Source organism: Arachis ipaensis, chromosome B9, assembly GCF_059453495.1.
Source record: "Arachis ipaensis isolate K30076 ecotype BB chromosome B9, ASM5945349v1, whole genome shotgun sequence".
Lineage (NCBI taxonomy): Eukaryota > Viridiplantae > Streptophyta > Magnoliopsida > Fabales > Fabaceae > Arachis > Arachis ipaensis.
In genome coordinates this window covers 27,051,415-27,067,278 of record NC_142444.1, presented here as the reverse complement: position 1 = coordinate 27,067,278, position 15,864 = coordinate 27,051,415, and the positions used below count along the sequence as shown (strand labels likewise).

Sequence of the window (15,864 nt, the reverse complement as noted above, 5' to 3'; positions counted from 1 at the left end):
AAACTCCACAAACTAGTTTTCTGAAACATGTTGAGCTTGTAACGCATTAGCCAGGTTAGTCATCCTCATTATCTCTCCGTGAACGTGATTGACCTCGTCCGTGAGTTGCCATTCGGGGTCATATCTACACTAAACAATCGATATCGAAGTGATCAATCTCAATATCTCAAGTCTAGTGCTTCAATTATCCCAGAAAAGCACTCACAAATAAGCATGCTATGCATATCAAACAAATATCCTAAATAGCACGAAAGAAAAACGACCCAGAGTGTGCAACGAAGCACAATCGGTCCATACCTCAAGCTCACGAAGAAGAACTGCTCTGATACCATAAATGTAATACCCCGTTACCCTAAGCCTTACCTCTAGTTGTAAAGCGAAGGATAACAAAGTGCTACGACAGTTCTAAAGCTTATAATATATATATATCCAAGAATTTATATAACTAGAAGCCCGATGAAGGAGTAAAGCTCAAAGTTCCATAAAACGGAATTATGAAAATACGAAGCGTTTACACACGATAACTAAACGCGTAGGCACGGACAGAACAAGACATAATATATATATAAAACCTTATAGATAGCTTCAGGATACACAAAGTAATAATTAAATTAACAAGATATATAAGTATGATATACCAAAAAGATAACTAGTCACCTTTATATTTTATAAAAAAAACATTTTTTTCCGAACTTATTCCGGACAATTAATTTATTATTTTATTAAAGCGATTATTCCGATTCTTACAAATTCCACTCCACGTGTTATGTTAATAAATTTTGCCGTCATTAATAATAGAAGTGATAGAAGAACTAATAAAACCAACTTGAAATTATTAAAGATGAACTTTAATTTAAAAAAAATGTTAAAAGATCATTAAAATTTATTATTTTTTGTCATCAGTTACCCATCAATTTTTAAAAATATAAGATAAAATATTTTATTAGATTATTAGACTAAAAAAATTAAATTAATTATTAAATAATAATTAAATAATTAAATAATAAATTTTGATAACTCAAGTGTTTTTATAAAAAAAATTCAAAAGTCAATTTGGCCAACAAGTAATTTTTCTTCTCTTATTTAAATCTATTCCCTTTATTTAGGAGTGGGAAGCTTTCAAATATATTAATACATCGATATTCAGTAAATTTTAATTGTTAATATTAATTGAGTAAATAGTTAAATTGATCCCCGAAAGATAGCCCAATCTTTAAACGAGTCCCCATAAGAAAAGATAATAAAATTTGTCTCCGAAAAATTTAAAATTGGTAACGTTAGTCCTTCCGTTAGTTGGATGATGACGTGGAGGGCTAATGCCACGTGTCACAAGATGATTGGTTGACATGTCAGATCGGTGACACGTGGCATCAGGTCAGTGACACGTGGCATGCCACGTGGCACTTGACATGTAAAAAAGTTATTTATAATCAAAATAGTCCTTGAAAGTTCAGACGTAAGTCATATTCATCCCTAAAATTTTAAAAATTAATCAAATTAGTCCTTATATAATTTTTTTTATTTTTTCTTGATAATATTAAATTTAAAATATTTTTTGATACTACTAATTTTAATAGAAATATAATTGACAATAAAAAAAATTAGTAATTGTATCTTTTCTTCTTAAAAATTTGTTCAATAAAATTATCTCTCTCCTTTAATTCTTGTCAAAATCTCTCTTATTCTTTTCTATTCTAAAACCTTTTTCTTACATTATTACATTTTGTTGGAATATATATATATACTCAAAATTGAAATGTAGGTATTTGTTAACCTAAACAAAGTTATATGCTCAAAATCAAAATTTATGTATGTTAATCTAAATGAAAGTAATAACATAATGAAAAAAAAGATGTATAAATTTTTATTAAATTTGTTTAGGTTAACATACATAAATTTTTATTTTGAGCATATAACTTTATTTAGGGTAATAAATACATACATTTCAATATATATATATATATTCCAGCAAAATGTAATAATGTAAGAAAAAGGTTTTAGAATAGAAAAGAATAAGAGAGATTTTGACAAGAATTAGAGGAGAGAGATAATTTTATTGAACAAATTTTTAAGAAGAAAGGATACAATTACTAATTTTTTTATTGTCAATTACATTTCTATTAAAATTAGTAGTATCAAAAAATATTTTAAATTTAATATTATCAAGAAAAAATAAAAAAAATTATATAAGAACTATTAATTTTTAAAATTTTAGGGATGAATATGACTTACGTCTGAACTTTCAAAGACTATTTTGATTATAAATAACTTTTTTACATGTCAAGTGTCACGTGGCATGCCACGTGTCACCGATATGACATGTCAACCAATCATCTTGTGACACGTGGCATTAGCCCTCCACGTCATCATCCAACTGACGGAAGGACTAACGTTACCAATTTTAAATTTTTCGGGGACAAATTTTATTATCTTTTTCTTACGGGAATTCGTCTAAAGATTGTGCTATCTTTCGGGGACCAATTTGACTATTTACTCAATATTAATTATATATACTTTAGGATTATATTACATATACATATCAATATAAAATATATACAAATATAAATACATATTAAAAATAAATTAAATTACATATATATTTATACACAAATATATTATTAGCTAATTTTAGGGTGCATTTTTGTTATGTATATATATACACACGGGATATACGACTTAAAAACTTTTCATTAGGAGTTGGGTAATGACTCATGAGCTAAGAGTTTGTAACTTTGTATTTCCTTCAATGCATAGAGCACAATAGCAGCACTCTATCAAATAACAAAGAAATTCGCAGAGAGACACAGCATCATGGCATCGATGGCCTTCGCTGGCACCGCCACCACCAGAGCCGCACTCTCATCTCTATCACGCGCCTTCTTCTTCTCCTCCTCCCGCACCCGCACTCCCACCTACCTTCTCCAACCACCACCCATCTCCGTCTTCTCCTCACACTCACACCCATATCCCAAATCTTACAGCTTCCACTTCACAACGCGCCCATTCACCTCCAAGAAACCCAACACCACAATCGACACCAAACTCAACTTCTCACTCTCCGACTCTGACTCCGACTCCGATGAAGACAGCGTTGTTGCCGCCACCAAAGACAACAAGAACAGCAATAAGGGAAAGCTACCACCCCCCTACGACCCATTCAGCAAGAAGCCACCGATACAAGAGCCCGAGGACCCCAAGGACCTGCAAGGAATCTTCCACAACATGAGAAGCGGCGACGGCCTCATGAACCATGCAGTTAAGATGTTCGACGCATTGTCCAAAGAGGGTCTCACGCACGTGGCGCTAGAGCTCTTCGCTGAGATCAAGGACAAAGGTCACGTGCCGGACGTGGTGGCCCACACGGCCATTGTTGAGGCCTACGCCAACGCGGGCCGGCCCAAGGAGGCTCTAAAGGCCCACATGAGAATGCTGGCATCTGGGGTTACACCCAATGCATATACTTACGCTGTGCTTATAAAGGGGCTTGCTGGTGGGAAGGTTTTGAAGGATGCCAAGAGATTTGTGTTGGAGATGATGGATAAGGGGATGAAGCCCAGTGCCGAGACTTACACGGCGGTGTTTGAGGGGCTGGTTAGGGAAGAGAAGGTTGACGAGGCTATGGAGTTGTTGGGGCAGATGAAGGAGAAGGGGTTTGAACCTGATGAGAAGGCTGTGAGGGAGGTTATGAGCAATAAAAGAGGACCAGTTTTCAGAACTGTTATGAACGTTCTTTTTGGAAAATGAGCAGTATGTGTGATTTTGGACTTGCAATCTTTTCAGTAGGGAATTGAGATGTTGAAGTCAATTGTGGATGTTGTCTCTTTGCTTCGTCATCAGGTTTCTCAGTTCATGAGTGAGAATGACTTTTTTTTTTTTTCCCCTTGCTGTGCAAAACTTTAAGGTCAGTACTCAATACTGGTATAATACTACTTTAAAGTTGCCAAAATGTCATTTTTGCTTGTAAAATATTACTTTATTTCACACCCATTAAGTCACCTCTTTTACCTGCAAATGACATAAATTGGCATACTACCTTCTTTCTGCATCCGTGTCCAAATAAAAAACGTAAGTATTTAAATTTACATCTAAATATATGTTTTTGATTAACCAATTTATCCAAAATAACATTTTGAAACGGGATTCTAATACTATATTATTTTAGATGAGATTGGTGTTTTTGCAAAATCCTGATTGCAGCATAATGACCAACTTGTAAGATGATCTTCATCTCATCAGCAATATCATGATCAATTGGAATTCGTAAACATTCTGCATAACGCCATACTATTAAGCGACGCCATACTATTAAGCGGTTAAACGGACAAAACAGGGCCACATAGTTACTGTTCTTGCCAAAAATGAACACAACCCCAGTACAAATTACAAATAAATTTTACATCATTAAATACATCTTGAATGAGCTAACCAAATACATCGAAGACCCAAGGCTAAGGCCTCTGGAGATTTCCCCACAACAGAAAAGTGTCTTTGATTCTGTAATCCTTCTGAGCAAGCATCTTTAAATTTCTAGAACCCAACAGGCCATCACCAGTGGCAGCAGTAGATCAAGCCTTTGCCGAGGTGGCGCCAAAATTGCCGATACATTAACTAAAAGAAGCTTCGCTTATTGGGACAATCTGATGCCCGATGCCCCGATTCTCCGCAATTAAAACAGGCCCCTCCATAGCTACCACCCCTGCAAGTCACATTTGGATGTCCCATCAGTTGAACCCAAAGCTTATGAGATTCTTCCATAGGAACAAATCTAACAACTCATCTAGACACATCAAACGTGGCTCCCACCAGCAAGGTTATCAAATTTCAAGTTAATTTGTAATTTGTATACCCTACGGATTCATAATTTTAGATCTCCAATTTAGATATTTATAAGCTCTTTGAATTCATGTTGAGCTTTACTATTCGAGTTTACCTAGAGTTTAGGTGAACTTTCAAGTTTGATTGCCGTTCCCATCTAAATATTAGTTGTTAGCTTATGTTCATTCAAGAATTATCCTATGTCTAAGTTTCACATGGATAAATCTTACTATAACTTTGCATCTCAGGAAAACAAAAGAAAAGCTATTATAACTTGTTTGATGATATGAATACCTGCTTGATTGTCTACCTCCAATCAGCCAGTCATCACTGCTTTTTCCCATTCGAGACCGGCTGTTGCCAGATTTAAAACTTTTACTCCCTCTCCCGTATGAACTACCAAAATCATCGTCAGAGCCTCGGTTTCCCCCATATCCTCGTGAGGTTTTAAAACTTCTCTGATCCCTTGAACCTCTTCGGTTACTTCGTTCTCTGTCGGAAAACTTCCCGTAGTAATCATTTGCAGGTCCATCATCTTGCAAAGCAGGTAACTGCCAATACAAAGAGGGAAATGAGATTGCCTTTATGAACTGTTTCACATAAATAACAAACAGTTAAGCATTAAATATATTAATCGAATATTTCATTTACCTTGGTGATCCTGGAAATAGTGTTTCCAGGTGGCAAATCCTTGTTGAGTAACTCTTTAGCAATGTCCTCTGGAAGATCAAAAACAGCTCCTTGAATCTGACATTAGGTATTAACAATGTCAAGTAAATTGAACAGCATGGGTTCGTTATCTTGATAGACAATAGTAAAGAAGTTCCTAACACTAAGGATGTGTTTGGAAGAGAAACTGAGACTAAGAGACAGAAACTGGAAGACAGAGGTAGAGAGACTGAGACTAAATTAAGTCTCTGTATTATGTTTGGAGCAAAGTGTATCGAACTGAGTTATATCTTAGTATCTTATTTGGTTCAAGATAGATATGGATATGAAATAAGAATATTTATTAAAATATCCTTAGTCATTAAAAAAAATTTCATGTTAAAGTTTTAGTCCCCATCTCCAGAAATTCCAGTCCCTTGTGTTCCCATAATGGTACTGAATGGACTGAAATTGTGTCCCAAGGCTGAAGTTTTAGTTCCAGTCTCTGACCACTAAACACAATACTGAGTCCTATTCCTCCAGTCCCAATTCCAGTCCAGTCTCTGGAAACAAACACTACCTAATAGAACAATATAGTTTGCATATGAAGTTACTAACCCGGTCATCTGCAATTACATGTATTTTTCCAACTTCATCAGCAGCAGGAGAATACACATCAGAAAGAAACCCAGTGACCGATCTTGCAGAAAGAAATCTTCTAGAATTATCTCCATCTCGAGTGAGTTGCAATGTAACCCATCCCTGCATTTGACGGAGCTTTCAATTAGCTAATCAAGTACATTCTCCGAAACAGCATTTATAAGATTAAACGAGGTAAGGCAAATAAAATATAATTTTGGATCAACCTTCACTAATTTTTATTTTTTTGTATGTTATCTTAACACTAATCAGGTAATAACTATATTTTCAAAAGCTTAACTAAGCAAACATTAAATTAAAACCAGTGATATTATACGAATATACAATGGTGTCAGATATAAGAACTAGGAAGAGAAAAAGAAATTACTGAACTAAATCATATCCCCAGAAGACATCAAGTTGATATCAGGCATCAGCAACTGGTTTCCAAGAAATGTAAAAGGAATATAGAGAAATGCTAATGGGCAAGGGTCCAGGCAGTTGGAGAGTGCCTAGTCTTTCCCCCAATCTACTATCTACCTAACTTGAAGCCTGATTCACACTATGCTTTCCCTAGCATAATATATCCTCAACCAATGGCATCCACTCCTCTCAACTGCCAGATCAGCAGTTTCTTACAACGTGTATGCTAACCCATGGACATTTCTTCCTCTTGCTTCTCTTCCACTGGGTAGATTATATTTATTGTAGGGATTCTATCAGTATTCCAAGTTAACTGGTCTTTAGAGTAAGGTGAACATCTATTAAATTGATGAAAATTATATTCCATCTGCTGTTTAGCTAGAGCAAAATTAGATTTTTCAATTTCATGTTCTGGACAGATTTTGTTACATGAACACCATTTCTATGTTTAGCTTATTGCAAACTTTTTACATAGCCACTGCCTGAATAGAAGAGAAGTGTTGTGTTAGGCCAAACGTAAAATTCTGTTGAATCCCAATGACATGGATTAACATCGTTTACATAATGTTGATGAAAGAACACTGAGAACCAATAAATACTTTAGAAATTGGAATGGCTCAAGTTGAAATTGAAATATAAACTTCTCCAATACCTGCTCATGGTTGATTAATGAACGGGATGATGGAGGTCTACAGAATCCACTGAGCTGTGCTAGTGCAGCTGCGAGGGCACTAACCCCTTGTTTTTCAACCAATTTTTGTGCAGTTGCAGTGAAGAACTCAACAGACTCTGGATGAACTCTCTCAAGCGTAGCAACAACTTGTGCAGCAGATGCCTCCAAAATCTCTCCGATAGCTGGTGGACTAACAAATTCAAATTTACAGCCAACATCACGCTCAAGGGATCTAACTGTTCTCCTCTGGCTACTGGTGTACATCAGAATGGCAGTACCTTCTTTTCCAGCACGCCCAGTACGACCAGAGCGATGCACAAAAGTCTCAGGGTCATTAGGAAGTTCGTAATGGATAACCTGAAAGGAATTTCATTATGTTGAGAGCAGACAAATTCAGTAATAGTCAAAGAAAAGAATCTTCAAATTAATTCAGATATAGATCTTCTACTGCCTCTGGAGGTAAACAGAAAGAGATTGAGATGAAAAATAAAAAATAAATAAACAAGTTGCTATTTGGACAAACACAATTTATCAAACAAAATTATAACTGTTAAATCAATTAAATAGTTTACAGTGATCAAGATCGAATGATAAGGTCAGAGGCAAGTGAAATATATCATAATTGACAAATTGAATTCTTCTTGGACAAGCAAATCACATTTAAGGGTCAAGAAATCCCAATTTCAAGATAATCAAGTCCTCAGCTGTCCTGGAGACAATATATCTCAAGAACCCAATTTGTAGACATAAGTTCTCAGAAATTTACAGTTAAATAAATGACTAAATTCCCAATTAAAAATGTCAATTTTAAAATAAGAATTATCGAAGTATAGTGTTCACCGATTGAACCTAATTTAGGACTAACCATTGAATCAAAACTGGATAATAAAAACATAAAACTGCTAGTACATGGGAAGAATCATACAATAGCGAAGACCAGAAAGCACCAAGGGAATATCAAGTCCCTTGAACTTACCAAATCAACATTGGGAATATCAAGTCCACGGGCTGCAACATCCGTGGCAACAAGAACAGTGAACTTCCCTTGCCGAAAGCCATTCAATGTTCTTTCTCTTTGATGCTGAGATATATCACCATGCAGAGCTTCAGAAGCTATACTATTTGTTAATGACAGTGATACTTCATCGGCATCCCTTTTTGTCTGTGTGAAAACAATAGTCTTTCCACCCTTTGCATAGACCTAAAAGTCGTAGACATAGAATTTTAGTTAAATTCAGTGAAATCATTGTACTGCATTCTATAATCAAGATATTTCTGGTATAAATCATTGTACTGCATTCTATAATCAAGATATTTCTGGTATAGACCAGCAACTGACATGGCTTCCATTCATCTAAGGATGGACTTTTCAGTTTCAGTAAACTTACAGTTATAAGATCAGAAAGAATTGTCCGCTTTGAAGTGGCAGTGGCTGACATAGCATAAAGTTTGATCCCATTAGCAAGCTTTTCTTCTTCATCACCGACCTTATTTAAAAGAAAAGGAAAAAGTGGGTTTTGATAGTCAAGATTATTCTACAATAACTTGAACATTGGTAAACACAATCACAGTTATTTGATAGAGTTGGAATTAAAAATGAAACTAGATGTATCCTGCTAATGTTATTATAGACTCCACAGTGCTTCCCCTTCTCTCCAAATCCACTTGTATCAAACAGACAAACATAGAACAAAATGGTAACAAACAGATAAAATTAGGATTACGATGAGGAATTGCAACTAGATTTACAGAGTTGAACCCAAAACGTGCTATATTACAAGCTAGTAAGCCATGAGGTCAATGCTTTGATAGGTTTATCAAAATTTACAACATAAAAAAGACTTCCCTTTTCAGTCAAGTAAGTTTTTCCGTTAGCATCAATATGCTTCAAACATTCAGGAAGAATACCATCAGTTAGTCAATACTGTTTTGAAATTCCATGTATAAAATTAGAAAGAAAATGCTGTCGACACGCAACAAACTACATGCTATAATCTATGTTTTCCACTCCACTGACAAACGATTAAGAAAACTATGCTCTGTGCATAATAGGGATCAGAGAAGTCAAAAGCAACAAGAATTTACCAAATCAATTGTCAACGGATTGTTCAGATATTTTCTTGATAATTTCTTCACCCAACCCGGCATTGTCGCAGAGAAAAGCATTGTCTGCCGCTCAGATGGGACCTTTTCCAAAATTACTTCCACATCCTCCTCAAACCCAACAGCAAGCATTTGATCAGCTTCATCAAGAACCAAATATTGAACTTCACTCAATTTAAGGCTGTTCCCATTTATTAGGTCAATTATTCTACCAGGTGTTCCAACCACTACATCAACACCACGTGAAAGAGCACTTTGCTGTGTTACATAAGAAACACCACCATAAACACAAACTGTATTCAGATAAGGCGCAGATTCTTTTATCTCCTTCTCGACCTGCTTCGCTAACTCCCTAGTAGGTGCAAGGACCAATACTTTAGGAAGACGGCCCGAACGCCTGCAATAAACAAACAAATGCATCAATATATCAAGCAATCCTAAAACAAATAGGGTGTATTGTGCATGAATAATATTCACCTGAAGGAACCTTGCTCATCATCAGTGAGGCCTTTAATAATGGGAATCCCAAACGCCAATGTCTTCCCTGTCCCAGTCTTTGCCCGGGCAATGATATCTCTACCTTCTAAGGCAGGCACTAACACAGCTCTCTAATCACCAAACAGAAAGTTAGTAAATTTGCAAGGAGGAAAGAAAACTAAGAGTCCAACCAAATCCACAAAAGAATTTGACAGAAATCATACAATACAAAATCAACATTAGTCAAAATAAGATAAACCCAAATCCATATAACTATAGGTGTTGAGTTAAATTTAACAAAAGCAACTAAAGCATGTATCTAGCTTCCAATAAATTAATAGAAGCAAGCGAACACTCAATGAACATATATAATTATAATGGGTGCCACATTTCATGGGGAGAAAAAAACGAAAACAGTAAAACATAGAGCCCTAACCCCAAGCAATTGATATAACACGACTAATTTCAAAAACTAGCACGTCTTAAATGATCTATATTCATTGTAGAATACAATTCGTGTATGAATTTGAATGAACTATCTTGTATTGAAAATTTTTATAATAAAGTTTTGAAATTTCTAACAATAATAATAATTTTAATAATTTTTTTCTTCGAGGAATGATCAAAACACAAGCACCTTACATGTCTATACTATAACATTATATATTACATAATATAACATCACCATTCCGAAATAAACCATACATGAAAATTAAAATTAAAATCAAATAAAGAACAGAGACCTGAATTGGGAAAAGGCTAGTGATTCCACGTTTCTGGAGCGAGTCGACGACCCTCGAAGGCAAGCCAAGCTTCGAAATATCGAGCTCATCTTCTCTTGAAGCAATAAAATGAGCGTCACCGTCACTCTCATACTCATAACCAATTTCATCATCATCGCCAACACCGTCAAAACCAAAACCCTTGAAGGCTTCTTCGCTGAGTACGGAAGAGTCATTAGCTGTCACAACTGCATTAGAAGTAGGAACAAAACCGAGCCTGCGCCTATTGCCGTCGTTAAGGTGATAATGAGCTCTGAGAACGGCGTTGAAGTGCGACTTGTTGTCAAACGACAACGAAGGGAGCGAAACGGCGTTGGAAGAACCCGAAGCTGTTGTTGTTGTTGTGGACGTTGCTCTCTTGTGGAGTTCGAGAGCGTGGGTTTGGTATATTGAAGAAACGCCAATAACGGAAACCATTTGAGCGTTTAAGTGATGAAAGGAGTAAGAATAATAATTGGCTTGAAGAAGGAAGGGGAAAAGGGAGAAAGAAGGAGAGGGGAGAGGATAAGGTCACTCTCTCTCACGCAGCTCGGTGGAGAAATGGATGACCTTATAAGCCTCTAAGTTGCTCTGCTAGTATAAGCGGCTTTTTATACAGGGAGTGGATAATTAGCGGCAGCTCCGAGGTTTAGTTGGGGCTTTGGGAATAAATAAATATAATTAAATACAAAAATGTTATTTGGACACCACTTTTAAGCCATTAATTCAGCCACTCTCATTGAAATACATCTTTATACGGTTACGTATAAAGATGCATTAGGATTCAAAGACAATACAACATGTTAAGAGTTTTTTCATCGCGCCAAAAATCTTCTCTTTCAATCGCAATTTTTTCTCTTCTCCGTAGAGGAGTTCTATTGCATGCACCTCACTTCTCTTCTCTACGATCGCGTCAACCTCACTCTTCGCTTTTTTCTGTTCTCCATACTTCTCTCTGCTCTGCTTTGATCCCGCAATTCACAAAAATTCTTCTCATCGCCATTTCTGGTTCTTGTTATCTTAAGGTTTTGATTATAACTTTTGATTTAATGGAATCTATAAATTTGAATGATGAGATTTGTGTTTAATTTACTTCGTATGTTAATTTTTTATTCCTGATTTGATTTTAATTTTTCGATTATCCATTTTTTATTCCTGAATAGTTTAATTACATATTTGATTTCTGATGGAAAGTCTAATTGCTCCAGTTGATCCATGTATTCTGTGTGTTGAGTTTTGGTGATCTGTGTATCTAATTATACAAATATTTTTTATTTGTGATTTCATTATGTTATTTAGGTCCTTTTATTTGGTTTCAAAAAGAAATGCTTTTCAATTACATTATGTACATTGTGTGATTACATTCTGAAAAATTTATGCTATAAATTTGTGTAATGAGAAAAATATTTAGCCTCTAGATTAAAGTCAAATGGGTAGTTTGCACGTTTAAAATTTCTGCATTTGCTTAGATTAGATGATGATGCTGATTCTATGAATGTGTGGGATTTAGTGCTATATTTGACTGTTGAATTTGATTATCATGTTTACTGAGTTTATTATACTCAAGTTCAGTGTCATATTTGACTACTGAGTTTGATTATACATGTAAGCCGTTGAGAAAATTTTACATATGCATATGGCTCTAATTTAATTTTAAGTTTTTATTATCCATTTTTAATTTTTTATTTGATTTTAAACTTTTTATTATCTATGTTTTAGGTTGTTCCAACTTCCAAGTATAGGAATAACATTTTTCTCTATGAAAGATTATGAAACTTTTTATACTAATTATGCAAAGAAGGTTAGTTTTTCATGGAATATAAGAACTATTAAGTGGGATCAAAATAGACAGATTACATACCGAATCTTGGTATGTTCTAGAGCTGGTTATTGAAGATTAAAAATTGATCTCACTAAAAAAGACAAATCTAACTTCCGAATAAATTGTGAAGTTAGGATTATTGTGAAAAGGAATAAGAAGCTAGAATATGTGTTAACCTTTGTGAATATCTTTTTAATAGTTTTAATTTTGATTTTACATGTTGCAATGTTGTAATGGACCTCTTGCATTTTTTTTCCTTTATAATAGTTTTAATTTTGATTTTACATGTGATTAGTGAATTTACATTCAACATTCTAAATTATCTGAGATTCTGAGTTATTATTAATTTAAAAATATATTAAAGTTGCCTTGTTTCAAATGTTATTGATGTATATAGTCTCTATTCTTCTCGTAGTTGATTTGGGGCTTATTCATTTGGAATATATAAGTTACTTTGGTTAAAATAGCATTTAAAATTTATAGTAATTCTAAAAAATTTGATATCTATATATAAATTTGGTGTCATACATCTACATGCTGGCATAAGTCATAGTAAAAAAAAAAGGAGTTACAAATACTAATAATTAATGTAACTAATAAATGGAGTTGATGTTGATGCTTCAATTAATTAAAGATGGCTTCATTTAATTTATATATATGTACAGGAAACCATTTTAAACTTTTAACTTAACTTCCTTCTTTATCAAGATTTACATTTCATCAAATTTTAGATCGTACCATGAAAAAATAACCAAACTCAATAGTAATGTATAAACAAATTCAGTAAACATGTATAATCAAATTTAGTAGTCAAATATAGCACTGAACATGAGTATAATCAAACTCAATAAACATATATAATCAAACTCAGTAGTCAAATATAGTACTAAATTTGAGTATAATCAAATTCAGTAAACACGTATAATCAAATTCAGTAGTCAAATATCAAATATAGCACTGAACCTCAGTATAATCAAACTCAGTAAACATGTATAATCAAACTCAGTAGTCAAATAATCAAACACAGTAAACATGATAATCAAATTCAATAATAAAAAAATTGCTAACATGATAGTCAAATTTAGTAGTAAAAATTCAGTAGAAAATTTTTACAATCAATTCTTTCTCCCTCGATGTGTCCCAAATTTTTCTCGGACTTTTCTTCTTTCATCTCTAATTATTTTTCTAAGGTTTCCGTTCCAACATTTGCATACAAACTAACTTAGGAGGCTTGTAGTTTTCTTTGTCTTGGTGCTTTTGCCTCCTTCGCAGTATCCAAACCTTTCTTTTATTTTTTTCTTTCTTTTCTTTTTATTGGCAATCTTTGGGGCTTCCTTATGTTGTTTTTCCTTTTGTTTTTCCCCTTTCATTTTTTCATGAAATTGATAACCCTTTGCTAGCTCCAAAATCTTAGTTCGGAAATCATTTTTGATTCTCTTTCTACTCGTTTTGGTGCAGTCTTCTTTCGCATTTTCCAAAACTAGCAAATTAAACAACCAAAATCCAATCAAATTCAAAAGGTAAAAAAGTTAAAACTGAATAATCAAATATCAACTATGCTATAATCAAACATGTTTTAATATCATATTTTAAAAGCTGAGCATAATCAACCAGACTCCAAATCATATCACAAAAATTCAGTTATAATCAAACATGCTGTAGATATCAACTATGCTATAATATCATTTTAAAAAACTGAACATAATCAAAATCATTCAATATAATAATCAAACATACTCCAACTCATATCACAAAAATTCAATTATAATCAATTAATAGTCTACTAATAATTAAGAGCTCGAGGAAAAAAAATAAAGAGAACTGACCTCCTATATTATCAAATTCCTAATAAATCAAGCTACTCAATAAAGTTAAACGAAACAACTATAATATCAATCAATTGTTAAAATTAGCATATTGAGACTTCAATTCAAAATCCTAACTTAAATATTTTTAGTATAAATTTTTGTTTGAGAGTACAAACTATGCACACACAAATTGATTTATAGAAGCTCAAAATGAAGAATGAAAATGCAATCGAAGAAGTTTATAGAAGCTCAAAACGAACAAGAAAAATACCGAAGAAGCTGATAGAAGTACAAGGAATAGAAACCTACCTTGCAGAATTAAACAAGAAAAATGCAGTAGAAGAAATTCGTGCCTGAGACAGAGAGCACCGCGCCCGAGACAGAGGAAGGAGAATCGCAATCGCGTTTGAAAGAGAGCGAAGGAGAATCGTGTTGCTGGAGAGAGAGGGAAGGAGAATCACTCTTGAGAGTGAGAATGAGGAAGGAATCGCGTCGGAGAGTGAGAGTGAGAGTGAGAGTGAGGGAAGGAGAAAGAAGAACGGTTGTTTCAGCACGTGTAAAGAGTGAAAATGAGGTTGAGAGTGGGATTTTGATTTTTAATTTTGAATTTTGTATTGTATACAAGGTTCAGAAAACTGGACCGGTTATCAAACCGCTCTAGTCACTGGTTCACTGGTTCACTGGTCTAACCGGTTTAACCGGTGGTTCAACCGGAAAAACCGTTTTAGAATAGAATAATAAATAAATTATAAATACACATCCTAAAACATATATGAAATCAAAAACAGCCACAGCAATAAACATTAATAACTCTTTCTACACAATGAACATCAACAATTATGCAGAACAAATTTGAGAAATTCAGCCAGTCAACAAATATGCAAAACCAAGTCAGTTTCCAGCATTAACAAAGTACAAAACAGTAACAAATTTGAGCTACAAAACAGAAATTTGAGCAACACACAGAAATTGAACTACAAACACAAATTGAACTACAAACAGAAATTGAGCAACACACAGAAATTGAGCTGCAAACCAAGTTACCAACAACCAGAAATTGAGCTGCAAACCAAGTTACCAAGACACTCCCCTAACACTATCCCTCGTACTAGTCTCGTTTATGATGCAGGTACCCTTCTTCATTACTTTGTTTTTGGGGGCAAAGCTGTTTTTTTTATGGATTTCAATTATCATCTGCTGCCTGCTATCAAAAAAGATGGATCCTTTTTTCTTCTTTCTAACTATGCTTTATTGCTTTCCCAGTACCCTTTCCCCCCCATTCTGCTACTGCATAATTCCCTTTGAACAAAATTAAACACTTCCATTCAACTACAGACTGCTCCAATTTTCTCATTCTTTCTTTTAAGTGTTGCCGAATTTCATGATTTTTCTATCATTATAAATTTACTCACAGAGGCAAAGAACAAAGATGAGCAGAGGAAGTCAGTTCACAGAGGCAAGTCGAAGTTCACAGAGGCAAAGAACAAAGATGAGCAGAGACGAGTTACTCACCGCGCGACGATGAAGACGATGGGACGGGCTACTGCCTGCTGGTGTTGAGAAGATAAAGACGACGCAGATGGATGGCTACTGGGCAGGGAACCAGGCGAAGAAGGAGGGCTACTTGAGCTGCCGACCAGGCGACGGCGGTTGCGCTGTTGACCGGTGACCGCGGCGACGAAGGAGGGCGCGGTG

The 15,864-nt window shown here is 34.6% G+C and overlaps 2 protein-coding genes across 2 annotated transcripts; one reads left to right on the top strand and one right to left on the bottom strand.

Moving 5' to 3' along the window:
* The first annotated feature begins 2,688 nt into the window (after positions 1–2,688).
* Positions 2,689–5,053, top strand: LOC107617694 (uncharacterized). The gene has a single exon (XM_016319520.3). It carries the CDS (start codon positions 2,812–2,814, stop codon positions 3,742–3,744), a length of 933 nt encoding a protein of 310 aa, XP_016175006.1. The 5' UTR covers positions 2,689–2,811; the 3' UTR covers positions 3,745–5,053.
* Positions 4,252–11,187, bottom strand: LOC107617693 (DEAD-box ATP-dependent RNA helicase 3, chloroplastic). Its single transcript, XM_016319519.3, has 10 exons — positions 10,522–11,187; positions 9,779–9,909; positions 9,284–9,698; positions 8,587–8,685; positions 8,175–8,399; positions 7,178–7,555; positions 6,082–6,225; positions 5,467–5,562; positions 5,110–5,366; positions 4,252–4,696 (listed from the first exon to the last, which is right to left on the bottom strand). Exons 1-10 carry the CDS (start codon positions 10,975–10,977, stop codon positions 4,609–4,611), a joined length of 2,289 nt encoding a protein of 762 aa, XP_016175005.1. The 5' UTR covers positions 10,978–11,187; the 3' UTR covers positions 4,252–4,608.
* Positions 11,188–15,864: the final 4,677 nt, after the last annotated feature.